The 27,180-nt window shown below is 36.2% G+C and overlaps 1 protein-coding gene across 11 annotated transcripts in view; it reads left to right on the top strand.

The window, feature by feature from the left end:
- The window catches only part of Cntln (centlein), a 265,736-nt gene that overhangs the window by 126,752 nt on the left and 111,804 nt on the right, over window positions 1–27,180 (top strand). For 8 of the 11 annotated variants that reach the window (XM_052715950.1, XM_052715948.1, XM_052715952.1 and 5 more), the window contains 4 exons: window positions 3,697–3,861; window positions 5,635–5,760; window positions 13,437–13,558; window positions 14,914–15,036. In XM_052715950.1, the coding sequence (XP_052571910.1) occupies window positions 3,697–3,861; window positions 5,635–5,760; window positions 13,437–13,558; window positions 14,914–15,036 (536 nt within the window). Of the gene's footprint in view, window positions 1–3,696; window positions 3,862–5,634; window positions 5,761–6,869; window positions 6,975–13,436; window positions 13,559–14,913; window positions 15,037–27,180 lie in introns of those variants that run through there. The other 3 variants (XM_052715951.1, XM_052715949.1, XM_052715959.1) reach the window with 2 other exon arrangements.

The following is a 27,180-nucleotide window of genomic DNA, read 5'->3' as shown; positions in this document are numbered from 1 at the left end:
TCACAGACAAGAGTTCAAACTCTGGCACACACAGGATGAAGAAAGAACAAAATTCCACAAGTTGTTTTTTGGGCTTTATATATGCACACCTAACCCCATCATACATACACACAAATAAGTAAGTGTTATAAATGTTTATGAATGTATATTGACTTTTAAAAATCGGTTTAAAGAATAGGATTATAATTTCTCCCTTGAAAGTCTGCAGTTATATCTCAGACTTGTCTTTATTCCTTTTATTCCTAGAAAAGATGAAAAATTTTTAATGAAATGGTCACTGAAAAAGATAAAAGTATGAAAGTTCACATTTAATCTTTCTACTTAAAAATTCCCACACTGTAAATGTTCAGTTTTTGTTTTCAACATTTCTGGGACACCCTCTGTGTTGTGTATAGCCATCTTTGTACATTGATGAGTCCTTAGCATAATTATAATATTGAGTGTATTTTAAGGACATTGATACATATTTTTACATTTCTCTAGAAATTTATAGCAGATTAAATTTTGCTCACAATATTATTAATTTGTAGAAGTCATAAATTGGGGCCAACTAATGTTTAGATGTATTTCTCTTGGAAATTAGAAGATCCACAAAAATTTATATTTTTTTTAATATAATTGTGTGGAGATACAATAAATGAATTCCTTGCACCAGAACAGTAATGTGGAATGTGTCTACACATCATGTTGGTTTTATGTTTTTGTTTGGTTTGGGTGGGGTTTTAAGGACAGAGTCTTGCTCAGAAGCCCAGGCTAGCCAGGGATTTTCATTGTATACTAGGGTGACCTCATACTCACAATCGCCTTATACTAAGCATTGAGGTTACAGGTATTTATCACCATGCCTGGACTTTACTTATTCTCAAAAGCTGGTGGTTTTAAGGGAAAAAGTGAAACATGAACATCTCTCATCAAGAGAAAATTTCTCTTAAGGACATGAAAGCATATAATTTGAAAAAAGAACAGTAAAACTGCATAGGGTGATGGATACAAGTGTCTTTTTGTTTGTTTGTTTTTGTTTTTCGAGACAAGGTTTCTCTGTGTAGCTTTGTGCCTTTCCTGGAACTCGCTTTGTAGACCAGGCTGGCCTCGAACTCACAGAGATTCGCCTGGCTCTGCCTCCCCAGTGCTGGGATTAAAGGCGTGTGCCACCACCACCCGCCTGATACAAGTGTCTTAATGACTTCAAAACAAAATTCAACCCATTTCACTTGCTTGCATTATCCTCTGGATCCTATGTGGAGTTGAATTACCATTCTTTTCAAAATTTACCAGTTGTTTGTTGAATTTTGAAAAATGCTGCTTAAACATCTATTTTATTATTAGAAATATCACTAGTATTAATGGAAATAGTACAAGTAAGATATAATTTCAGTGGCAGTATCTGCTTTTGGAGCCTTTAATGTCCTTATGAACATTTGACCTATTTCATCAATGCATATTAATTTTTAATAATCTTAGCTTATCATGTTGTAATCCACAGATGTCATAAACACTCACCTTTTAAAAAAACCTCAAATTTATTATTAAATATACTCATAAGCTAAGATTATGTTTCTCCTGTTTTATTTTAAAAATTGGGTTGACGTTGAACAATTATTAAAAATTTATTTAGAAAATGACAGAATGTTAATATATCCTTTGTAGCCAAATCTGGTAGCACATGCAATCTCAGCACTTAGGAGGCAGATGCAGTTGGATGTCTGAGTTCAAGGCCAGCCTAGCCTACATAGTGAGTTCTAGGACAGCTAGGAATACACAAAATCTGTCTTGGATAATATCAATACATTATATATATATAAATATATAAAATAGACATTATTATATAATATACTATAGCAATGCATAGCATATTGTATATAGTATATAACATATGATATATGATACCTAGTGTTATTTATTGTATATGTTACATATCATATATCACATATCATATCACATATATGTATATATCTCCTTTGTAATATTTGATGGTGACATAGAGAAGAGCAGTATAACTTTTAAATGTTTTTAGTTTGTCAGGCAATAAAATATTTGTGAACATCATATGGTTGATTTTAATAGGAGAAAAAAATCAAAGAATAAAAACAGCATGATGCCTAAAATAGGAGGAAAAAGAAAAGGGGCAGCAAGTCACTTAGAGTATGGAAGAAAAATGTCGTAAGATTGTCTAACAGGAAGTGATGTGTGGTCTTTGACAGTACAAGGCAAACAACTCTGAAGGAAATGTTCAAAGTATGGTAATGAACCCTTGGACATTAATCAGGTGATTTAAATGCAAAGAAATTCTAAATGTAAAAGCATACAAATAAAAATAGTTCTCTCATCCCCAAACTATATGTTAGGATTGAGGATTTTTTTCTATTCTATTGAAACTGAAAACAGAAATAGGAACAAAGTGGTACTACCTTTGTTCAGAATGTCCATACACAGATAGGCACACACAAATTATATACACGTGTGTACATTATGTTTTTATGTTGTCAAAGTTCTTGGTAATATCATTTGGGAAGGATGGGATTGTGCATTATTTAAGTTATAAAATAGATTTTCAGGGCTACTGCATCCATATTGATAGTATTAACACCCTATGATTTGGCACTTTAATGTGATTAAATAAACAAAAAAGGACTAGAGAGATGGTTCAGGGATTAAGATCACTTGCTGTTTTTGCAGAGTACCTGGATTCAGTTGCTAGCAACCACAGGGTTGTTTATAGCCACCCCATGATTAGTGACTACAGTCCCAGGGGTAGTCCTACTCCAGAATCAGATGTCCTATCCCAACCTCCCCAGGGTTCCTCCATGCATGTGGTGCACATACATACATACATTCAGGCACAAACACATATGTATGGAACAGCTACATAAATCTTTAAAAACGTTAAATCAGTGAAAACACTATTTTCGTAATGATTCTGTAATTTATCTTTTGTAAAAGAAGTGATAAATTTGGACATGTATTTGTGCATGGCTTTCTGTGGTCTCAAATCATTCAGTGAAAATGGTAGAATATCATAGTAGAAAGCTAGTTTTCATAAGCAGGTTGCCTGGGATTCCTATTATTGAAATTTGGGGCTAACCACCAGCAGTTTATGACATATGAGCAGATTTCTAAAGAGAATCCTAAGTAGGGAATTGATTGTCAAATGTCTCAGAATTGTTGAAGTGTGGTTATGAATTTGTAACACTTTGTAGGCTTGCTAGCTCTCCATGGTGCTGGTGCTTCCCTCCCCTAGATTCTTATTCTGTGCTCTTGTGACTCAGTCTCCAGATGGTAGAAGGAGACACTTGTCTATAACCATAAACTTCTAGTGATTGATTTATAGATTTATAGATATAGGTGTATGTCATGGAGCTTCAATTTAAAGTTTTTTTTTCCTGCAAATCTATATAACAACAATATTTATGAAGACATTTGTATAGATCCTTGGTGTTTTAGCTGAAAAATATCACTATTAAAATGATATGGTTTAGATAAAGGGAGTTTAGACTTTTAGATCTTGATCTTTCTCAGGGCCTTGTGCATAAAATGACTGAACTGGGTTCTATAACCTCTTATAGCCTATCGTCTGCTGTTAAAATGAATTTTCCCAAGAATGTTAATGATTTATATGGTGTAATAGAAATGTACCCATATTTTTAAATGATATAAAATATCATATGTGGGGTTTGACATGTAAACTTTAAATAACAGTTGCCGCAACAGCCATCGTTATCAGGCTTGGAAACATTAATGGTCTCACAGAAGTCTGAAATCGAGTGTTTACAGAAGGACCTGAAAGTGGCAAATGAGAAGTTATTGGAGAGTAGACCCCCTGCCCAGAGTTTCTCAGGGAAGAGTGCTGACGGAAAACGCAAGGTAGACATTTTATCATCTTACTCATTTGTCAGGAGGAGGCTGGCAAGGCAAGGGAGGAAGTCAGAAACAGAGAAGCATGCATTTCTTTCCTTGTATATATTGAAAATAAAAACTTACTTGTTTTTGGTAAGTATCCCTCATCTACTTAATAGAGTTTATTGTAAAATGTAGTTACTTGAATTTGTAATTTTAAGTAAAAGGAAGTGTATATAATATTCATTTTTTCCAGTATGATATATAAAGTACAAGACACATGGAGTATAAAATACTGAGATATTGGGCCGGGCGTTGGTGGCGCACGCCTTTAATCCCAGCACTCGGGAGGCAGAGCCAGGCGGATCTCTGTGAGTTCGAGGCCAGCCTGGGCTACCAAGTGAGTTCCAGGAAAGGCGCAAAGCTACACAGAGAAACCCTGTCTCGAAAAACCAAAAAAAAAAAAAAAAAAAAAAAAAAAAAAAAAAAAATACTGAGATATTTCAACATTAATTGTTTTATTAGCGATTCAAAGGGTAGCAATAAAGATAAATCAGCAAATTTTACATGGCATATTTTTTTAAACTTCTCTACTCTTTTTCTTTCTTTTTTTGGTATGCATTATATGTTTATATTATGCAGCAGAATATGCTATAGAATATTTACTGATAGAAAGGTTATAGATAAGTTGAGGTAACTTTTTCCTAAAAGCAAGGCATTTTAAACATTTTTTCCTCACACCTGTTACACCAGAAGAGTGTTTCGTGTAAGCACAAACAGTGTGCTGAGGATGATTGCTTTGGGTTCTTTCCAGTCCCCCACCCCTTTTTTTAATGATTAGAACAAGCTGCCTTGATGAAGGAAGCATTTTAAGTAAGACTGATCGGTGTACCCATGGCAGTGTTACTTATGCCTTACTGTATTGTTAGTAATTTTCACAAGTGTGGATTTTATTTCTTCATCATAATATCACTTACTTTGCAGCTCTTATTTTGAGGTAGTTTCCCAAGCCTTATTTAAATGAAAGAAAGCATTCATAAGATTAAAAACAGTTATAGGACTAAATTTGGTTGCTTGCTATATTGCTGAAGTTTGAAAATAAACTATTTTTATTTCCAAAGCCAAGTAAAGGAAGAACAGGTGTATTTTAAACATTTTCTTTTTCTTTTTTGTAAGGACATGCATAAAAAGGGAACACTGCTGCCCAGCTTTATAGCCATTTTCCTGCATTCTGTCTCCAGATTGGTATATGGAGCTACATAATATAAACACACATTCTTGTCTCTAGTTGGCCACATTACAGTTAATGACCATATGGTCATTATGGTATAAGATCTACTGTCTGTTGTATTTATATTCCTCAAGCATATTGTTCCTTCAACTTCACAGTGTGTTAAACTATTTCAAAGGGGAAAAAATCCTTTCCCTCTTGTTTCTGGTTGTCCTATCAAGTGTAACCTTGGACCCTTATAGAGCAATTAGACCAGCCTCTATCCCCTCCTTTGTAATGAGGTTTCTTGCATTTCTGAGTCTATAACCCTTTAGTCTTCCCTAATGGGACATCATTATTCTGAAAGAAACAATGTAAATGTAAATGAATATTCTCATTAACGAGTCACAGAGAAACCTTTAGCTGCAGCACTGTGGTAATTCCGCTTGTTATTTCTCGGGTATTCCATGCAGGACTTTTTTTTTTATAATTCATTATTAGTATTCAAAATTACTTGTTCTTTAATTTTGCATGTCTTTCATAATCCAGTGTTTCAGACAGTTCAACCATGTCCTTGTTTTATTCTCGAGGAACCACCTGTGAAACGCTCAAGGTCTTTGTCCCCAAAGAGCACTTTCCTGGATTCCGAGGAGCTAAGGAAGCTGAAAAAAGCTGAAAGAAAGATTGAAAACTTAGAGAAGACACTACAGCTAAAGGTGAACATTAAACCGTTTCTTTAATTAAAGCCATGCAAAGATAAATGTAAACAGCAAGGATACAGTTCACATGGTTGTCCTTTCTGAATTTAGTTATTATGTAAAAACAGTCTTTAAAACAGATTTCTTAGGATTTTTAACTATTTAAGTAAATACTGAAAGTATTTACTACTTGAAAATGAAATACTTATTCATTAATTTCAAATAAAATTGGGAATAAATTTATTACAGTATTTTAGACACAAAAACACAACACCATAGATAGTAGAAGAATTTCCTGTTGTTTATCATATGATAAACATTTTAAGACTAAATTGGATTAAATATTATTTTCACTTTGCTCAAGTTACTTGTAAATACTGTGTTAGTTACTTTTCTTGTTTTATAGAGGAAACAATGAACATTGAATGCTAGTTAGTCTGAACCTCCATGCATGGGATGGTGGTGCTGCTTTGATTCAGGGTAGATCTTCCTTTCTCAGGTGAACCTCTCTGGACATCTCCTCCCAGACATACCAAGAGTCCTGTCTTCTAGGTGATTCTAAATCTAATGAATTTGATAATAAAGTTACTTTTACATGAGAATCAGATAGAGCTATGGATGTAGCTCAGTGGTGGAGCACTTACCTAATGCGTGCACAGTCTTGGGTTCAATCTCCAAGCCTGCAAAAACAAAACAAAACAAATGCAAACACATAGTAAAAATACCAAATAAATATATTATGTATTATTTTTACATTTCAACTGAATTTATTACAGGACATTTCATGTGGTCTTTAAATTCATTCTCTGCCCATTTTTAAGAGCATATACCTTATTGCTTTGTCTTTGAGAGTACATACTTCCTAATTCATATTCAGTGAGCTTTGTTTATGAGAAGAAATTCTTAGTGCATATAATTTTTTATTAGTTTTATGTGACTGTATTGGGGGTCTGTCTCTCTGGCTCATCTATTTATCTGTTTACTTATTTTTGTGATGCTCGGGATGAACCTAGAGCTTCACACTTGCTAGACAGGTACTTAACCACTAAGCTACATTCCCGGGCCCTGAAGGACTTTAATTTTCTTCTCTGGCTTTGATATGGATTTTTTTCATTCTTCATTCATAGGTACCTGAAGTCTTACACTCCTTTAGTATCTGTCATATAATTGATTCTCCACAGCCTCTCCTATTGCAGTGCTCTGTGTTGTGCCTGGGATCTCATGTGTAGCAGGTCAGCACTATACCTTTGAGCCTTCTTGCAGTCCTAAATGCTCTATTCTTTTTATGTATATATAGTTATTCTTGGGGAGATTTTTTTTGCCTAGTTTGTTTTTTCTAGATCAAAATTGGTTTAGAGATACAGTTATATATGCACTATAAATAATAATTTTCTACCTTTTCTCAACTATTTATGTTTATTCATAGTCAAACTATTGTTCTAAAACAAACAAAAATGATCATATATTCTTTCTACCAAAAAGAAAGGGTAGATTATTTCATCTAGCATTTAGTTTAGTTTACAAAGAACACAGAAAAATATTGGAGTTCCTTGTCTGTTTGTTTACACAAAGGAATTAATTGATCGTTTTAATTAGTCAGCATGTATTATTCACTTATTATGCAACTTGCTAAGACACAATGGGTTGCTTGCCCTCTAAGACCTTGTCTTTAGCTAAGAATGTGTGGATACAGACCAGTTAGTAGTGTACTTGCCAAGAAGGCACATAGTCCTCGGTTTAATCCCAGCTCTAGATAAAACTGGACCCTAGAGCACACCTGCCATCTCAGCATTCGGGAAGAGGAGGAGGGTTAGAAGTTCAGCTACATGATATTGTCGAGGCCAACCTGAGCTACTACATCACACTATGTCAGAAAGAAAGAGTATATACATGTGTGTGCATGCATGTGTGTATATGTATATGTATGTATATATATGCACATATATTCATCCCAATCATATTTTCATATAGGATTGTTTATATTAAATTGCAATTGACTCATACAGTTATAGAAGTTGAGAAGTTACAGATTTGTAGTTAGGAACTGGAGGTCTAAGAGTGTAAACAGTATAGTTCCAGTCTGAGTCCTCAGGCTGTAGAACCAGGACTCACTCTGTAAGTTCCATGTCGAAGTCTGAGTTTGAATCCAGAGACAAGGGAAGACAGTGTCTCAGCTCAGATATGGTCAAACAGAGAGAAAAATCTTGTTTTTTTTACTGAGGTTTTCAACAGATTGAGGAATGCTCTCTGCTTTAATCACTGAATTAGTGTATGCTTTTGCTACTAACACAATACCAGAGATTTGTACCTAACACAAAAAGAGGTTTCTTTAGGATACCAGTTCCTGAACATGGAGGGACCCCATCTAGTGATAACCTTCTGCAGGCAAAGTCATCAGGCTCATGTATGACAGTGAGAGATAGGAAGTGCTCTCTCTCTTCCTACTAAGCCACTGCAATTCAGTCTTGAGGTCTTCACAGAAAAAGAAAAGAAAACTGGTCTAATCTCACTCTTCTCACATAGACCAGACCTCTAAGCATGAGGTCACTCTAAGTTCCTGCCTTCTTAATACTTCATAATGGGGGTTAACTTTTCCACATTGGGGGATATTGCTCAGTGGTAGAATCCAGGCTTAGAGTTCGGAAGGCCCTGGCTTCTGTTGCCAGCACCACAAATAGTAATGGTAACAGTGATGATAATAAATGTGTCTGCTTCTCTAGGACTGCTGTAAGGCAGTACCACAAACTGAGTGACTTAGTACAATGGAAGTGAATTATCTTGAGGTTCTGCAGGCTAGGCCAGATTATAGCAAGACATCAGCCACATCAGTTCCTCTGATTGCTGAGGGTTAGTCCCATTCCTCGTTTCTTGTTGCTTAGATATTCCTTGCTTTATAAGTGGCATTCTCCCAATGTTTTCACATTGTCTTCCTGCATATCTTTCTCCCTGTCTCTATTTTATCATTGTAGAAGGTGTGGTTTGAGTAGGAATGGCCACATAGACTCTTGTCAATGCCAAAAGACAGAAACAAAAGAAAAACAATACAACCCACTCCTCCAAGGGAATAAGAGGCTATTCTGTAGCCATATTTGAGTGATTATAAACCAGTAAACATATATTTAGGTCTCCCCAAATATAACCCCCCAGTGAGGAAGTAGTTTATAACAGAACAAAGGAAGATATATATTAGGGAATTTTAAAAATACATTGGTGGGAACAATAAGTGGGTAGTTACAACAAACAGAAGAACCTCAACTCTGTGCTTCAAATGTTATCTGATAACATTCTTAGTCCTTTGGTAGAGAATGGGGTTTTGTTAATACATTGTAAAGATTTTTATCTGTTAATCAGGATATTAAGTCAGACTCTTAGGTAGCCAAGAAGGCTGTTTAGGGTGTTAAGGATAGCCTGAGGGAAATTGCAATTAGGATATCTGATCAACAATATTCCAAACTCTGTACTCACTGAAGTTAACAGTCCATGCCTGTGCAGAAAGCATCTTTCCAGGAATTCTTTACACCACAGTCCACTATTGAGGGACATCAAGACAGGAACCTGGGGCAAAATCCATGGAGGACAGCTATATGCTGACTAGCTTTCTGGCTGAGCTTATAGCCTCTTATGTAGTAGCTTTCTTTCGTAGTTCAAAGAAACTGAACTACGGATGGTGCCACCCACGGTGAGCTGGACCTTATTTCAGTTAAGAGTCAAGATAATCCTCCATAGACTTACCAACAGGCCATATCTGACCTAGGCAATTCTTGAGTCAAAATATTCCTCTCAAATGACTCTAAGCTGTGTCAAATTGACAAAAAATGTTGAATAGGGCCTACAGTTTATGTGTATTTTTCCATAGCCCTGATACATAGGAAATTTATACATTTTGATAAAAATTAAGTATCCCTAATGCAATCCTTGAAAATTCATTAACTTTTTTTTAACACAATGGGTTATTATAGAAAGAAGAGAAAGAACATAACGTTGGAAGGGGAGCATGGAGCTATGGGGCTGGTAGGGGTTAGAGAAGGGAAGTAGGAGGTGGATATGATTGAACTGTCTTGTTGACATGATTTGAAGGGTTAGTGAGCTGAAAGCCTCAGGTGAGCTGAGAAACTGGACAGGAAAGTTGACTTGACTGATAGCACCTGTGGAAGTTAGCGACAAGCTCAATATACCAACCTCCATTGTTAAGTACTCTGAGACGGCAGGGGAACTGACCTGTAGATGGAGTCTTGCCATCCTATTACGTGTGTATCCTCTCCTCTCTGGCTGAGAGACTGGCGATATTAAAAGACAATTAATTAATTAATTATTAAGAGACTTGTTGATATTAAAAGACAATCTGCTTCTGCTGAGATCAGTTTATTTCTGTTATTTCCATGTCACCTTCATCAAGATTAATCTAACGTGCATGAAATTCTCAAAGAATAAAGACAAAAAGAGAAAATAATATTTTGCTCACTTCTCTACACACGTGTTCTTGTTCTCTAAAGACCGAATGACTACTTTTTGAACAGAGTTTATGCTCCTAATTCACCTTATTTTTACCAAGGAACCTTTAAACAAACCAGAAGAGTAGATTAAGAATCACTTCTGTTCTTCTGAAAAAAAAAATAGAGAAAATTTACTTGATGGAGTTTACTTAGTTCCAGTTCCTAATGTTTCAGGATCCCTAGCCATTTTAGAAAAAAAAGTATAGAAAGTATTTAGTAAATGTTTTATAGAATGATCCAATGAATGGATCTAATTTAATGGCTACCCGTGGATATTTGTGTGTCCTTTAGGAAGATTTAGTAGGTAATAACATAAAATGTATCAGTTCTTACACTTGAGTTTGTCATATGGCTTGTCGTGGCAATATTTCTCTGATAAAAACTACTATTTTTATTTTCACTATTATATATGGAATAGGAATTAAAGGATTACAATTCAATGAAGAGGCTATATATGTGAGGTTATAAAGAGTCTGTTCATATTCATTTTTACAGTTCCTTTTGAGGTAATCACCTTGTGACATACAAACTTAGATTATGTCTTTTTTTTAAAGTATTGAATAAGGGAGAAGTGAAATGTATTCTATATTTATATTTTTATACCATTTTAACTCTATTTCTGAAGGCAAATGAATTCCATAAAACCACCTATGTGACTGAAAATATATTTAAATATTATCATTAACTGTATATTTATGAATAATCTTTAGCCGGGTCGCAGTGCCACACGCCTTTAATCCTAGCACTCAGAAGGCAGAGCCAGGCAGATCTCTGTGTATTCCAGGCCAGACTGGTCTACAGAGCGAGATCTAGGACAGGCACCAAAACTACACAGAGAAACCCTGTCTCGAAAAACCAAAAAAAAAAAAAAAATCTTTGGTTTGAATTTACTTTCCAATAGTTTAAACTTTAAGAGCTTTGTAAGAATTACATCAGCACTGGAGTATTATACATCAATGAAGAGACAAGTAAAGTTAAAACAAAGTTCATTGATCTCCTATAAAGACTTCTTATCCTTTAGAGCTGTGGACTATAGTTACTGTAGAAAACTTAGAATATTAATCAAATATTAATTGTACAACAAGAAATTATTGGGAATGTATTTGATCCCATGAAGAATAATTACAGCAAGCTATTATAGAAGGGGTTTTTTTTTTTACATAGTTTAGCTATAAACTTATTTTTGAAAATTATTTTGGCCTTGATCTCTTCTAAACATTTCTTATAGTTAAATTACTTTATTAAGAAATTTCTAATGTAGTTTTTTAAAATTCCTAATAAAATAACTGGCATTTAGATTGTTTAGTAAATATAGTATGAAAAATGTAAGTTTAAATTCCTTCTTTATTCCCTACAGGATAGCTCCTATTTTAAAGATAAAGAAACTGATGCATCCTAAATTTAAATGTCTGCCACAATATTAAAATAAGCATTTTAATTTTAATGGCTATTTCTGGCATTAAAGTATGCTGCTTTTAACAAGTTTGCAGCAGTGGTTTCAAACTATTCTAAAACTCTTATTAGATAATGATTTTTCTGAATACCCCAGTCAAGCGGTGCCACTCTCATACTTTTAGTCTTTATCAAAACTTGTCATTTTCCTCTGCTATAAAAACTTCTCGCCATGCACCTGACTTCAATAGTTCTGATAGCCATTTAAGAAATTCTACTAGAAGAATAATAAAAAGAGAGTGAATGAGTATCAATACTTGTGAGACAGAATTGGAGTAAAACAATACAAACTATAAATATTATCTTCCAACATAGAAGAGCAGTAAGTGTACAAGAAAACAGTGAATTCTAAAAGATAAGGCTATCACTGTTAATACCTGGAGAAGGGATGATAAAAGATGCTTAGTTTTGCTGTGTGTGTCTCTAGGGAAGGCCTGCTGCCAGGCTTCTGCCTATAAGCCTTTGTTTCCTATTCTGTGTTTTGTAGAAAAAGAAGTTGAATTTAGTTGTGTTTGTAAGATTATGCAGCTAATAGGAAAGTCTCTCTCAGAATGGCATTCAAATCAGAGTACCAAATGCCTACTCATTTCACATCACTACAGGCTAGAGAGAACCTGTTTCCCCTGGCAATTAACCATAGGAGTTTATCATACAAAAATAGTATGCTTTTAAAGATTCATATTTTTATTTTGTGAGTATGAGTGTTTTGCCTGTGTGTGTGCATGTGTGTGTGCGTGTGTGTGTGCGTGTGTGTGTGTGTGTGTGTGTGTGTGTGTGTGTGTGTGTGTGTGTGTGTGTATGATGTGTCTGGTGCCCATGAGGGCCAGAAGAAGGTATCAAATTCCATTGAACTTGAGTTGCAGATGGTTCTGAGCCACCATGGTTGTGTAAGCACTCTAAACTACTGAGTCACCTCTCTCGATTGTTTTTTTAAATTTTTTTATTTATTTATTTTTATTTGTAGTTCTCATGGGGAACAAAAGCTCAGGAAGTTACTTGTTTTAGTTTGAGAAACACAGTTCATAAATAATACAGTAACAAATACATTTTTTGAGGACCAAGAGATTGGTCTTTGTAATATGGCTATATCTAATGAATAGTTCCCTCATTTGCTATACATATAAACATTGTTGACTGGTATAATTTAATCTATGTGTTGATGTCAAAAGTAATCCTTTGGTTTTTATTGTGACTTTTTCAAAACCACTAAGCTTATTTCTCCGTTTTGCAGTCTTCATGGTAGAACCTGAATGTTAAATTACACTGTTTATAGCATATGTCCATCCTTGTTCTCTTCCTGCTGTGAAATCCCTGGGCTTTATTACATGTGAATTATGGATCCATGGCCTTAGGAATTTCTCCGACTATGACTACTATCCTTATATCTTTAATAAAATAATTTTCATATATGCAAACAAACCTCGTGCTGATAGAAAATGAATGTTTCTGAAATAAATTTATGAATATTTGAATGTCTATGAACTAATAGCAAGAAAAAGGATGAAACTGATTTGACAGATAAAATTTGAGCCTATGTAAGGTACACAGAAATGTAGTGAATTGATTGAATTGATCAAGCAAGCCTGTTCTTTGACTAGAGGGAAAAAATGGTTTTGGCTGAAATAAGTATTATAAGTGCACTCAAGGTTACACATGGCCTTCCCTCACATTTTATCTCTAGGTGAGTAATTTTGAATCATTATATCAATAGCTTTTCGTACTTATACACTTGCTTTTTCTGTTCTATAGAGCCAAGAAAATGATGAGCTAAGAGATGCCCATGAAAAACGCAAGGAAAGGCTACAGATGTTGCACACCAACTACAGAGCAGTAAAAGAGCAATTAAAACAGTGGGAAGAAGACAGTGGCATGTGAGTTACATGGCTCATAAAGGCATTTCCCTAAATATTAAATGGATTGGAGAGCATTACATAGGTGTTTTAATGGCTTTTGTTTGGTTTTAGAGAAATTATTTGGTAGTCAAATCTTTACTGTGAGTATTTTAGTGGAGAACATAACAAGTGAAAACAGAAAAATGTGCTAGCCATAACTATAGACTTTCCTATCATTTACAGATGTCATTGGCAGGTGATTATGAGTAGTATATGTCTTTACTATCAATAGAATAGCTTAATAAAAGTCTATACTTCGAAGTAAAACCAGTTAATATCCATATTATTGAAGAACTACTTTTAAATAAATAAAATACTGGTGTTAAAAATTTTATAACCCCAAAGTATTTACATTTTAATGGAAAGACAGTAGAAATATGAAACCTACTTGTATAGTTAACCACCTTAAAACTATTTCAGCCTAATCTGCAGTTTGAAGATCTTTACTATCCATCAGTTTTTTTAACTTCAGCTTGTGTGAATGAATTGGCAGTCTCAGTTCAATTGCCCTGAACAGGTGTTCAGATCTTGGTTAGTCGTAAGTTGCTCCCTTGTTAACAGTATCAACAGAGGGCAAAGGACTGAATGAATACAGAAAATCTACTTCCCTCCCACTTTGAGATGGATCCTTTAGGGCACTGTTGATGATGCACATTGGTCTGTTCTGTAGAGAAGTCGTTTCTAAATTGGCCAGTACAGCACTTTTAAAAACTAGAAGTAAAGTTTGTTTTATGTACAGAAAATGAAACTATAAAGGGCATTTGGCCTCACGTGTAGATAATTGTCCCATCTAATCTTTTCCTTTGATGAATAGGAAATGGTTCACATTGTGTCTCTATGAAGCAGTGATAGAGCAGCTTTCCCTAGCTTTAACTCTGCTCACCCAGCTTGCAGTGATCCCTCCAAGACTGCAATCTGCTATCCGACATAGTCACTGTTAATAACTTGTCTGTGATAGGGCATCTTTGCCACATGCAGATTGGATGTCAGCAAATTCTAGATGAATCAATTGCTTGTGTCTTTTTTTGTAGACATATAATCCTACAGAGTATGTTTTATTACTATTATACTAGAATGAATGAGAGAATAAACCCTTAGGTTTATTAATATCATATGCCTACTTAAAAGTTTTCTTTTCATGGTAGCAATTTAGTTTTAGGAAATTATGATATAGGACTTTAATTTTGACATGCTTAGGTATTAGGAAAGTCATCTAAGAAACAGTAAAATTAAATTTGTAACAGATTTAGTCATTGGATAGTTCTGAATTTTAAGGAATGTATAAATAAACTTTATGGCACTTTGAATATGCTGCAAATTTTTTATTTTAAAAGTAGGACTGAAACTAGAAAAGTGAAGCGAGCACATCCTCAACAACTTCGACAGGAAGACTCAGACGCTGTGTGGAATGAGCTGGCGTATTTCAAAAAAGAAAACCGAGAGTTGATGGTGCAAAAGTGAGTTTCTTCGGAACAACAGAAAATTGCATAAATAATCTGGGAAATTTTTTGTTACTCAAAGTCTTACTAGAGAAGTACATTTTAAAACTTGAAAATGAGATTATCTGAGATTTAGAAATAAGACTGTATATGTATGTATGTGTATAGATAGATAATTATGCAATAACAAGTTGCACATTCGCTAGCTCTAACAGAAACTGTATAATATGATCTAGGGATTGTGTTAATTAATGTGGCTCTCATCTGTTGAGAGTGTCGCTCTTCATTAGCCTGTGTTTTAGACACTGCCGTGCTTCATTTTTGGAATGAGGTGGAGAGGGGATAACCTAGCCAGCCATCCTTGTTTGATCTCCTAGATATATACGCAATGCAGAATGCCTGAGCTCTCTTGGTTCCCTGCCCTGTCCTGCTAATCCCAGCTGAGCTCATTATGGTGTAGCCTTGCTGCTACTCTTGGAGCCAGAGCTGTCCAAGCTAATTACTGGTAGCAGCAGAACTGCCTGTTAAGGGTCTGGTGTGGATCTGCTAACATGGTCCTTGGTAGTGACCTGCAAAAGACACGAGGGAATTGCTTTCTTTCTTGCCTTGCAGTACCTGTCCTTTGGGTTTAATGCTGATCCTCCACATAGGTCTTTTAGCTGCTCTAAGTATAAAACTTGATGAAGGATACTCATATTTTAGAAAACATATAGTTTGCTTGCTTGATCTTATAATTCACGGCCTATTATATTTAGCTTGGCAAAGAAAGAACACTTGTTTTCTTTTGAGACAAAAAAAAAGAGTTATACTAATATAATTAGTCTCTTCTTTTACTTAACTGTTTATTTTGTTTAGAGTAAATTTTTGACATGTGAATTATAAAGCTTTTTTTATGTTCAGATACTGTTTAGCTTGCTAAATTTAACATCATGTGGCACATTGTAATGAACTGTCATTGATTATTCTTAGCTGTAAGCTGAAAGCTTCTTTATATAATATGTGTAACTGTTGATCTTTTTCTAAATAATGTGAAACTTTTAAGGACATGACCATGTCATATTTAAATGTATGTTCTTCTTTTCTTCCTAAAGTACAGTGTTTTCTATTATAGCTGAATATTAAATGCCAATAACTCTCTTACCATGAAAATTATTTTCCAGACTACATAAATTATTGTTGCAAACATTACTTGATTTTAAATAGCTTTATTGAAATATAATTCAGAGACCATATAATTCTCTCATATTAAATATAATTCAAAGCATAGTCAAAGATTTCTACACTATCTATCATTACAGTTAATTTTAGGACATTTTCATAGTCTCTGCAAAAGCCTATACAACTAACCCTTCCATCTACTTTTCCAACCCTAGGCAATTAAATACTAGTCTATCTTTTCTCTTTTTAGATTTGCCTATTCTCAATTTTTCATATAATCTTTGTAACCACGTTCTTTCACTAAACATATTTCCAAAGCTCATCCATGTTGTAGCATGTACCAGTACTACCTTAATTTTGTATGTGAATTAAACAAGAGACCTTCTCTAACTAGCTGTTAGAGCCAACCTACTCAAGAAAATTCAGGTAGACATTAACTAGAAGAGATAGATTTGGGTAGTATTTTACTCATTAGTGAAATAAAAGAAAATGTAAAGAATCTATTTAAAGAAAGTTTGGTAACTCTTAGAAGCCTAATCTGTTCACACTGAGGTGCTGCTACATCATGAATAGCTCTTTAAATGAAGTGCTGAGTCATTATTAAACCATTAAAAAAATTTTGGCCGGGCGGTGGTGGCGCACGCCTTTAATCCCAGCACTCGGGAGGCAGAGCCAGGCGGATCTCTGTGAGTTCGAGGCCAGCCTGGTCTCCAAAGCGAGTTCCAGGAAAGGCGCAAAGCTACACAGAGAAACCCTGTCTCGAAAAACCAAAAAAAAAAAAAAAAAAAAAAAAAAAAAAAAAAAAAAAAAATTTTGGTAGCCTGTTTAAATTCTTCGGTGTAAATAGCCATTTATGATATAATTATTTTTAGTAAATAACTATATATTACATACTATTTTATTATATTAGTAAAAAGTAATGAATTATTCTTCATAAAGAATGCTGAAGGCATGGTGGCTCAGGAATGTCATCCCAGCGCTTGGAGGCAGAGAAAGAGGTTCTCAGCAAGTTGGAGGCCAGCCTGGTCTACATAGTCACTTCTGGGCCAGCCAAGAATACATAGAGAAACCTCATCTCAAACAAAGAAACAAAATGGAACTTTTTATGTTATACAATTGCAATGATTTAATGTACATCAGAATTTTGTGTCCTGTGTTGTGGAAAAGAAGGACTTTTTAACATTTTAATATTTAGTATTTGTTTTAAATTTTATTCTTTTTGAGTGATTTTAAAAACTGCTATTTGAGTTCCTGACTTGCTTCATTAAAAAAAGTCATTAAATAGAATTTGGCTTGAGATTAGGACAGAATTCAATTACCTAGATGTTCCAAAACAGATTTCTGGCATTTCATGCTAAGCAATATTCTTAGCAGTGACTATAATAAATCAAAATGTTGGTCAACTCTGAAAAGTGTTGAAGCAGTTCTGTCTTGCAGTATCAAATATTCACCCAGTGTTTATGTAAAAATATATGCCATTGTGCCATAGGCGTACTGGGGTCACAGACCCTTGTCTCTGTCTTCTAGCTCTTTCCTGGCTTCCCAGAATCTACACCCAGACTGTCAGGCTTGCTGGAGCAGATGCTTTCCCCTGCTAGCCACCGCCCCAGCTCCAGCCCCCTCATGCTGTTGTCTTCTTACATGCTCATTTTCTTTGTTCTTATCTTTCTTTTAGGAGGTAGCAGGGCTGCTGCAAGGGTGAAGGGCAGATATGGAGGGATTGGGAAATGAGTGGAATTGTGGTGCATGATGTGAATTTCCCAAAGAATCAATCAATAAATTACATTTTTTAATGAAATCTGATTTTTTTATGTATCATGGCTTTGATGTTATATCTAGGCATTATTTTTCTGACCTAAAGCTATAAGCATTTTATGCCATATTTGAAAATTTTTATAAATTTATGTTTTATATTTGGCTCCATATTCCATTTAGAGCTATACTTTGTATAAGTTATGTATTGTAGGCTAAAGTTTGTTTTGCTGCAAATATATGTCCAGTTGTGCCAGCATCACTTTTCAAAGGATATTTTCCCCAGTAAATTGCCTTTTAACTGTGAAGTATCAGTTCATAATATTTCTTTGTACCTAAATACAAGACTCTTTTATTCCATTCATCTCAATACCTGAATTTCACAAAGACTATACTGTTATAATAGTTGATGCTTTTCACAATGTGTTAAATTCAGTGGCATTAATCAATTTGATTCTTCAGAATTGTTTTGACCCTTCTAAACACTTTGTCCTGCTATACAAGTTCTAAGTATGAAAAACAAAAAGACTTTGAAAAACAAATTCTGTAGTGAGAGGCTCAGGCAGGAACTTTGATTGGAATTGAGCTACAGCTCAGAGCTGTTTGGGGAGAGTAAAAACATTAACTATATTAAGCCTACATTTTCAAAAAAGGAACATGTCTATTAATTATTTGGGTTTTTAATTTTATTAGTACTAGATATTGTAGTGTACATACTCTGTATGTCACATGTATTTATTAGCTGCTGTGGTGGTACACACTTTTAATCCCACTTGGGAAGCTGTTGCTAGGGAAGTGATGAGGCCCAGGCCAGCCTGGGCTCCAGAGTGAGACACAATCACGAAAAGAAAAAAAAAGCCCTTGTCAGATATGGAGCAAAGCATTTAAATATTGTAGCTATCATAAATGCCATTATGATCTTTGCTTTGATTTCTGATTATATATTGTGTCTAGAAGTGAGTTATATTTTTATATGCTATCAATATGTCTTTATGTCAGAGATAAGCCTGCCATAGGATTTATTTTCTGCATGCTTTGTCTTTGAAATTTTTTATAATTTCATGTTTTAATCTGCAGTATCTTTGAGAATATTTTTAGATTGGGTAATTCTTAAGCACCTATAAAATGTGCCATTTGCTTCTTGTCTCCATGGTTTGGGATGAGGAAGGTACTGTTTGGATAATTTTTCTCCTGTGGATAATGCCTCATTTCTTCCTGCTTTCAATAATTTCTTATTTTGCTTTATTTTTTCAGAAGTTTGAGTCTAAGATGTCTTGCCATGGATGTCTTTGGATATAGCTTATTTTGGATTCTCTTAATCTTTTAAAACACTGGGATGAATTTGCCAAATTTCAGTTTGGGGCCATTATTTCTATAAATATTTTCTAGAACAGTGTATTCCCTTTATTCTACCATTAGAATTCCCATGACAGCTAGACTTTTGTTCCACAGATTCAGAGACACTGTTCATCTGATTTTCACCCTGTTTTGCTTCTGTACAGATTATGTCATTTCTATTGTATCTTCAAGCCAAAGCTTCCCCTTCTCTCCTCTTTCATCTCTTATATTATAGCCATGCAGTATACTTTTGAATTGTAATTTTAGTTAAAAATATATATTTGATTATTCTTTATGTAGCCCATTTATTTATTGAGAGTTTCTATTTTATTTATAGAAGTGTTTTCCATTGCTCCTTAGAGAATTTTAGGTATGACTGCTTTAAAACCCTTGCCAATTTATTCTGACATATGTATTATTGGTGGTTTGAGTGAGAAAGACCTTCACAATGTAGGACATTTGAACACGTGGTTCTCAGTTGGTGGCACTGTCTGATGAAGTTTAAGTGGTATGGCCTTGCCAGAATGAGTATGTCATTGGAGAAGGGCTTTGAGATGAAAAGTCAAGTGCCAATTCCACTTCCAGAGTGCTCTGTGTGTGTGCACGCACGCTTCCTGTTGCAGAAACGAGCTCTAAGCCTCCTGCTCCTGCCACCATGCCTGCTACTTTCTGCAGTGTTCCACCGTGATGGACTCTTACCCTCTGAAACTATGAGCCCAAATAAACCTCTCTTGAAGTTCCATTGGTCATCTTATTTTATCACACCAGTAGAAATGTTCCTAATACAGAAGTTTCTATCAGAGAGTGGGCTGTTGCTGTGAAGACCCTGGCCATATTGTTTTGGAGGAATGAGGAAGAGTTTGGAACTTTGGACTGAAAGAGTAATTGGTTCTCTGATATATAGCATCATGTTATTAGCAAATAGGGATCATTTGACATCTTTCCCTATTTGTGTTCCTTTAATGTCCCTCTCTTGCCTTATTTCTCCAGATAGTTCTTCAAGCACAATGTTGAAAAGGAGTGGGGATAGTGGACATTCTTGTCTCATTCATGACTTGAGTGGGATTCTTTCAAGATTTTCTCCATTTAGGATGTTGGCGGCTGTGGGTTTCTCATATATGGCTTTTTTTTTTTTCAATTTTTGATATATTTATTATCTTATCTTTTTTTATATATTTTGCAATACAGTTCAGTTTTACATATCAGCCACGGATTCCCTTGTTCTCCCCCCTCCCGCCCCCCCTCACCTTTCCCCCCAGCCCATCCCCTATTCCCACCTCCTCCAGGGCAAAGCCTCCCCTGTGGACTAAGATAAACCTGGTAGACTCAGTCCAGGCAGGTCCAGTCCCCTCCTCCCAGGCCGAGCCAAGCGACCCTGCATAGGCCCCAGGTTTCAAACAGCCAACTCATGCACTGAGCACAGGACTTGGTCTCACTGCCTGGATGCCTCCCAAACAGATCAAGCCAATCAACTGTCTCACCCGTTCAGAGGGCCTGATCCAGTTGGGTGACCCCTCAGCCATTGGTTCATAGTTCATGGGTTTCCATTCGTTTGGCTATTTGTCCCTGTGCTTTATCCAACCTTGGTCTCAACAATTCTTGTTCATATAAACCCTCCTCTTTCTCACTAATTGGACTCCCAGAGCTCCACCCGGGGCCTAGCCATGGATCTCTGCATCCAGATCCCTCAGTAGTTGGATGGGGTTTCTAGCACGACAATTAGGGTGTTTTGGCCATCCCATCACCAGAGTAGGTCAGTTTGGGCTGTCTCTCGACCATTGCCAGCAGTCTGTTGTGGGGGTATCTTTGTGGATTTCTGTGAGCCTCTCTAGCACTTTGCTTCTTCCTATTCTCATGTGGTCTTCATTTACCATGGTCTCCTATTCCTTGTTCTCCCTCTCTGTTGTTGATCCAGCTGTGATCTCCCGCTCCCCCAAGCTCTCTTTCCCTTGACCCTCGCCCTTCATTACCCCCACTCACGTCCAGGCTGTTCATGTAGATCTCTTCCATTTTTCTGTCATTGGGTGATCCCCGTGTCTTTCTTGGGGTCCTGTTTTCCAGGTAGCCTCCCTGGTGATGTGAGCAGCAGTCCAATCATCCTTGTTCCACATCTAGTATCCTCCTATGAGTGAGTACATACCATGTTTGTCTTTCTGAGTCTGGGTTACCTCACTCAGGATGATTTTTTCTAGATCCATCCATTTGCTTGCAAACCTCATGACGTCATTGTTTTTCTCTGCTGAGTAGTATTCCATTGTGTATATGTACCACATTTTGTTTATCCATTCTTCAGTTGAAGGGCATCTAGGTTGTTTCCATGTTCTGGCTATTACAAACAATGCTGATATGAACATAGCTGAACAAGTGCTCTTGTGGTATGATTGAGCATTCCTTGGGTATATGCCCAAGAGTGGTATAGCTGGATCTTGGGGGAGATGGATTCCCAATTTTCTAAGAAAGCGCCATATTGATTTCCAAAGTGGTTGTACAAGCTTGCATTCCCACCAGCAGTGGAGGAGAGTTTCCCTAGCTCCACATCCTCTCCAGCATAAGGTGTCTTCAGTGTTTTTGATCTTAGCCATTCTGACAGGCGTAAGATGGTATCTCAGAGTTGTTTTGATTTGCATTTCCCTGATGATTAGGGATGTTGAGCAATTCCTTAAATGCCTTTCAGTCATTTGAGTTTCCTCTGTTGAGAATTCTCTGTTTAGTTCTATAGCCCATTTCTTAATTGGACTGTTGGGCATTTTGATGTCTAATTTCTTGAGTTCCTTATATATTCTGGATATCAGTCCTCTGTCAGATGTGGGGTTGGTGAAGACCTTTTCCCATTCTGTAGGCTGTCGCTTTGCCTTGTTGAACATATATATCCTTTGCTCTACAAAAGCTTCTCAGTTTCAAGAGGTCCCATTGATTGATTGTTTCTCTCAGTGTCTGTGTTACTGGTGTTATATTTAGGAAGTGATCTCCTATGCCAATGAGTTCAAGACTACTTCCTACTTTCTCTTCTAGCAGATTCAGAGTAGCTGGATTCATGTTGAGGTCCTTGATCCACTTGGACTTAAGTTTTGTGCACAGTGATAGATATGGATCTATTTGCAGCCTTCTACACATTGATATCCAGTTATGCCAGCACCATTTGTTGAAGATGCATTCTTTTTTCCATTGTACACTTTTGGCTTCTTTGTCAAAAATTGTATGTTCATAGGTGTGCGGATTAATGTCAGGGTCTTCAATTCGATTCCATTGGTCCACATGTTGGTTTTTATGCCAGTACCAAGCTGTTTTACTACTGTAGCTCTACAGTAGAGCTTGAAGTCAGGGATTGTGATGCCTCCAGAGGCTGTGTTATTGTACAGGATTCTTTTGGCTATCCTGGGTTTTTTGTTTTTCCATATGAAGTTGAGTATTATTCTTTCCAGGTCTGTGAAGAATTGTGTTGGTATTTTGATGGGGATTGCGTTGAATCTGTATATAGCTTTTGGTAAGATTGCCATTTTTACTATGTTAGTCCTCCCTATCCATGAGCATGGGAGATCTTTCCATTTTCTGACATCTTCTTCAATTTCTTTTTTCAGGGTCTTAAAGTTCTTGTCATATAGGTCCTTCACTTGCTTGGTTAGTGTTACCCCAAGGTATTTTATGTCATTTGTGGCTATTGTAAAGGGTGATGTATCTCTGATTTCCTTCTCAGCTTCTTTGTCCATTGTATATAGAAGGGCTACTGATTTTTTTGAGTTGATCTTCTATCCTGCTATGTTGCTGAAGGTGTTTATAAGTTGTATCAGTTCCTTGGTGGAATCTTTGGGGTCATTCAAGTATGCTATCATGTCATCTGCAAATAGGGAAAGCTTGACTTCTTCCTTTCCAATTTGTATCCCCTTAATCTCCTTATGTTGTCTTATTGCTCTGGCTAGAACTTCAAGTAGTATATTGAATAAGTATGGGGAGAGCAGACAGCCTTGCCTCATTCCTGATTTTAGTGGGATTGCTTTGAGTTTCTCTCCATTTAATTTGATGTTGGCTGTTGGCTTGCTGTAAATTGCCTTTATTATGTTTAGGTATGTTCCCTGTATTCCTGATCGCTCCAAGACCTTTATCATGAAGGGGTGTTGGATTTTGTCAAATGCCTTTTCTGCATCTAGTGAGATGATCATGTGGTTTTTTCTTTGACTTTGTTTATATGGTATATTACATTGATGGACTTTCGTATGTTGAACCACCCTTGCATCCCTGGAATGAAGCCTACTTGATCATGGTGGATAATTGTTTTGATGTGTTCTTGGAGTCTGTTTGCCAGTATTTTATTGAGTATTTTTGCATCAATGTTCATGAGGGAGATCAGTCTGTAGTTCTCTTTCTTTGTTGTATCCTTGTTTGGTTTAGGAATCAGGGTAATTGTAGCCTCATAGAAGGAGTTTGGTAATGTTCCTTCTGTTTGTATTGTGTGGAACAATTTAGAGAGTATTGGTATTAACTCTTCTTTGAAGATCTGGTAGAATTCTGCACTGAAACCATCTGGTCCTGGACTTTTTTTGCTTGGGAGACTTTTAATGACTGATTCTATTTCTTTAGGGTTTGTTGGACTATTTAAATAGTTTATCTGGTCTTGATTTAACTTAGGTATGTGGTACCTATCCAGAAAGCTATCCATTTCTTTTAGGTTTTCCAGTTTTGTGGAGTAGAGGTTTTTGAAGTATGACCTGATGATTCTCTGGATTTCCTCAATGTCTGTTGTTATGTCCCCCTTTTCATTTCTGATTTTGTTGATTTGGATGCTCTCTCTCTGTCTTTTGGTTAGTTTGGATAAGGGCTTGTCTATCTTGTTGATTTTCTCAAAGAACCAACTCTTTGTTTCATTAATTTTTTTGTATTGTTCTCTTTGTTTCTATTTTATTGATTTCAGCTCTCACTTTGATAATTTCCTGGCATCTATTTTTCCTGGGAGCCTTTGCTTCTTCTTCCTCTAGAGCTTTCCGGTGTGCTGTTAAGTCACTAGTGTGAGATTTCTCCAACTTATTTATGTGGGCATTTAGTGCTATGAATTTCCCTCTTAGTACTGCTTTCATAGTATCCCATAGGTTTGGGTATGTGGTGTCTTCATTTTCGTTGATCTCTAGGAAGCCTTTAATTTCTTTCTTTATTTCTTCCTTAACCCATTGGTGATTCAGTTGAGTGTTATTCAGTTTCCATGAGATTGTAGGTTTTCTGTAGTTTTTGTTGTTATTGAAGTCTAACTTTAGACCATGGTGGTCTGATAGAACACAGGAGGCTATTCTAATTGTTTTGTATCTGTTGAGATTTGTTTTGTGACCAAGTATGTGGTCGATTTTAGAGAAGGTTCCATGGGGTGCTGAGAAGACGGTATATTCTTTTTTGTTAGGATGGAATGTTCTGTAGATATCGATTAAGTCCATTTGAGTCATGACATCAGTTAAGTCCTTTATTTCTTTGTTAAGTTTCGATTTGGGAGATCTGTCCAGTGGTGAAAGTGGGGTGTAGAGGTCTCCCACTATTAATGTGTGGGGTTTTATATGTGGTTTAAGCTTTAGTAATGTTTCTTTTACATGTGTGGGTGCCCTTGTGTTTGGGGCATAAATGTTCAGAATTGAAACTTCATCTTGGTGGATCTTTCCTGTGATGAGTATGTAATGCCCTTCTTCATCTCTTTTGATTGATTTTAGTTTGAAGTCTATTTTGTTGGATATCAGGATGGCTACACCCGCTTGTTTCTTAAGACCGTTTGATTGGAAAGTCTTTTCCCAGCCTTTTATTTTTAGGTAGTGTCTATCTTTGAATTTGAGATGTGTTTCTTGTATGCAGAAGAAAGATGGGTCCTGCTTTTGTATCCATTCTGTAAGCCTGTGTCTTTTTATAGGTGAATTAAGTCCATTGATATTGAGGGATATTAATGACCAGTGATTGTTCATTCCTGTTATTTTTTTGGTGGTAATGTGTGTGTACTTCTCTTCATTGGGGTTTACTGCTGTGGCTTTATCTATTGCCTGTGTTTTCGAGGGTGTATCTGACTTCCTTAGGTTGGAATTTTCCTTCTAGTGCTTTCTGTAGGGCTGGGTTTGTGGATAAGTATTGTTTAAATCTGGCTTTGTCTTGGAATGTCTTGTTCACTCCGTCTATGATGATTGAAAGTTTTGCTGGGTATATTAGTCTAGGCTGGCATCCATGGTCTCTTAGTGTCTGCATTACATCTGTCTAGGTCCTTTTGGCTTTCAAAGTCTCCATTGAGAAATCGGGTGTTATTCTGATGGGTTTGCCTTTATAAGTCACTTGGCCTTTTTCCTTTGCTGCTCTTAATATTTTTTCTTTATTCTGTATGTTTAGTTGTTTAATTATTACGTGGTGGGGGGACTTTTTTGGGGGGTCTAGTCTGTTTGGTGTTCTATAGGCTTCTTGTATCTTCATAGGCATTTCCTTCTTTAAGTTGAGAAAGTTTTCTTCTATGATCTTGTTGAATATATTTTCTGTGCCCTTGAGTTAGTATTCTTCTCCTTCTTCTACCCCTATTATTCACAGGTTTGGTCTTTTCATGGTGTCCCAAATTTCTTGGACATTTTGGTTCATGACTTTGTTGGCTTTAGTGTTTTCTTTGACTGATGAATCTATTTCTTCTACTGTATCTTCAACGCCAGAGATCCTCTCTTCCATCTCTTGCATTCTGTTGGTTATACTTGCATCTGAAGTTCCTGATTGTTTACTCAGATTTTCTATTTCCAGCATTCCCTCCCTCTGTTTGTGTCTTCTTCATTTTTTCTATTTCCTTTTTCAGTTCTTGGACTGTTTCCTCCATTTGTTTCATTGCTTTTTCTTGATTTTCTTTCAGTACCTTATTGTTTTCTTCCAGGACTTTATTGATTTCTTCTAATTTGTTTGCCCTTTCCTCTAGTTCTTTACAGCGTTCTTCCCATTTTTTTTTTGTCTTTTCCTCCACACAAGCCTCTACCTTCTTCATGATGTCATTCATAAGGCTGTTTTCTTCTGCTTCTTCCAATTTCTGATTCAGGTCTAGATGTTGGAGGAGGGCTAGGTTCTGGTGATGCTGTATTGCTCTTCATTTTGTTGTATGTATTTCTGCCTTGACGTCTGCCCATCTCCTTGTGATTCGTTCTTGGTCTTATCAGTGTACTTGGTTCAGACAGAGCTGACAGATTCAGGAAGTCTCTCTCTCTCTCTTTTCCAGATGGGAGCTCTCTTGTCCAAATGGGAAATCTGGGGCAGGATGGGAGCTCTTGTCCAGACAGGAAGTCCGGGGCAGGATGGGAGCTCTTGTCTCTCTCTCTCTCTCTCTGGTCTCTCTGGTCCAGAAGGGAAGTCTGGGGCAAGATGGGAGCTCTGTCCAGAAGGGAAGTCCGGGGCAGGATCAGCAACACATTTTTACAGCACACAGAACATTCCACAGCACATGACAGAACTGGAGCCAGGTATTGGGTTGAACGCTGAAAGATCAGAGAAGCAGAATAAGCCACAGCTACCTCCATATATGGCTTTTATTATGTGGAAATAAGTTTCCTCTAGCACTGTATTCTCTAGGACTTTCATTATGAAAGCATATTGGATTTTTTTCAAAGGATTTTTCTTCATCTATGGAGATGATCCTGGTGGTTTGTTTTGTCTCTAAGTCCATTTATGTGGCTTATTCCACTTGTTGACTTGCACATGTTGAACTGTTCCTCCATTTCAGAGATAAAGGAAACTTGGTCATGTTGTATCATCATTTTGTTATACGTCTATCTTCTGTTTGCAGTTACTTAAGTAAGCATTTTGAGTATGTTCATCAGGGATATTGGCTTGTAGTTTTCTGTTGTGTCTTTACCTGGTTTTGGTATTAGATTGATACTGGCTTCATGGAAGGAATTTGGGAGTGTTTCTTCTGTTTTTATTCTCTTGAAAAACTTA

Source organism: Peromyscus californicus, unplaced genomic scaffold (genome assembly GCF_007827085.1).
Source record: "Peromyscus californicus insignis strain IS unplaced genomic scaffold, ASM782708v3 Scaffold_5__1_contigs__length_169319896, whole genome shotgun sequence".
NCBI lineage: Eukaryota > Metazoa > Chordata > Mammalia > Rodentia > Cricetidae > Peromyscus > Peromyscus californicus.
This window is presented reverse-complemented; position numbering and strand designations above follow the sequence as displayed.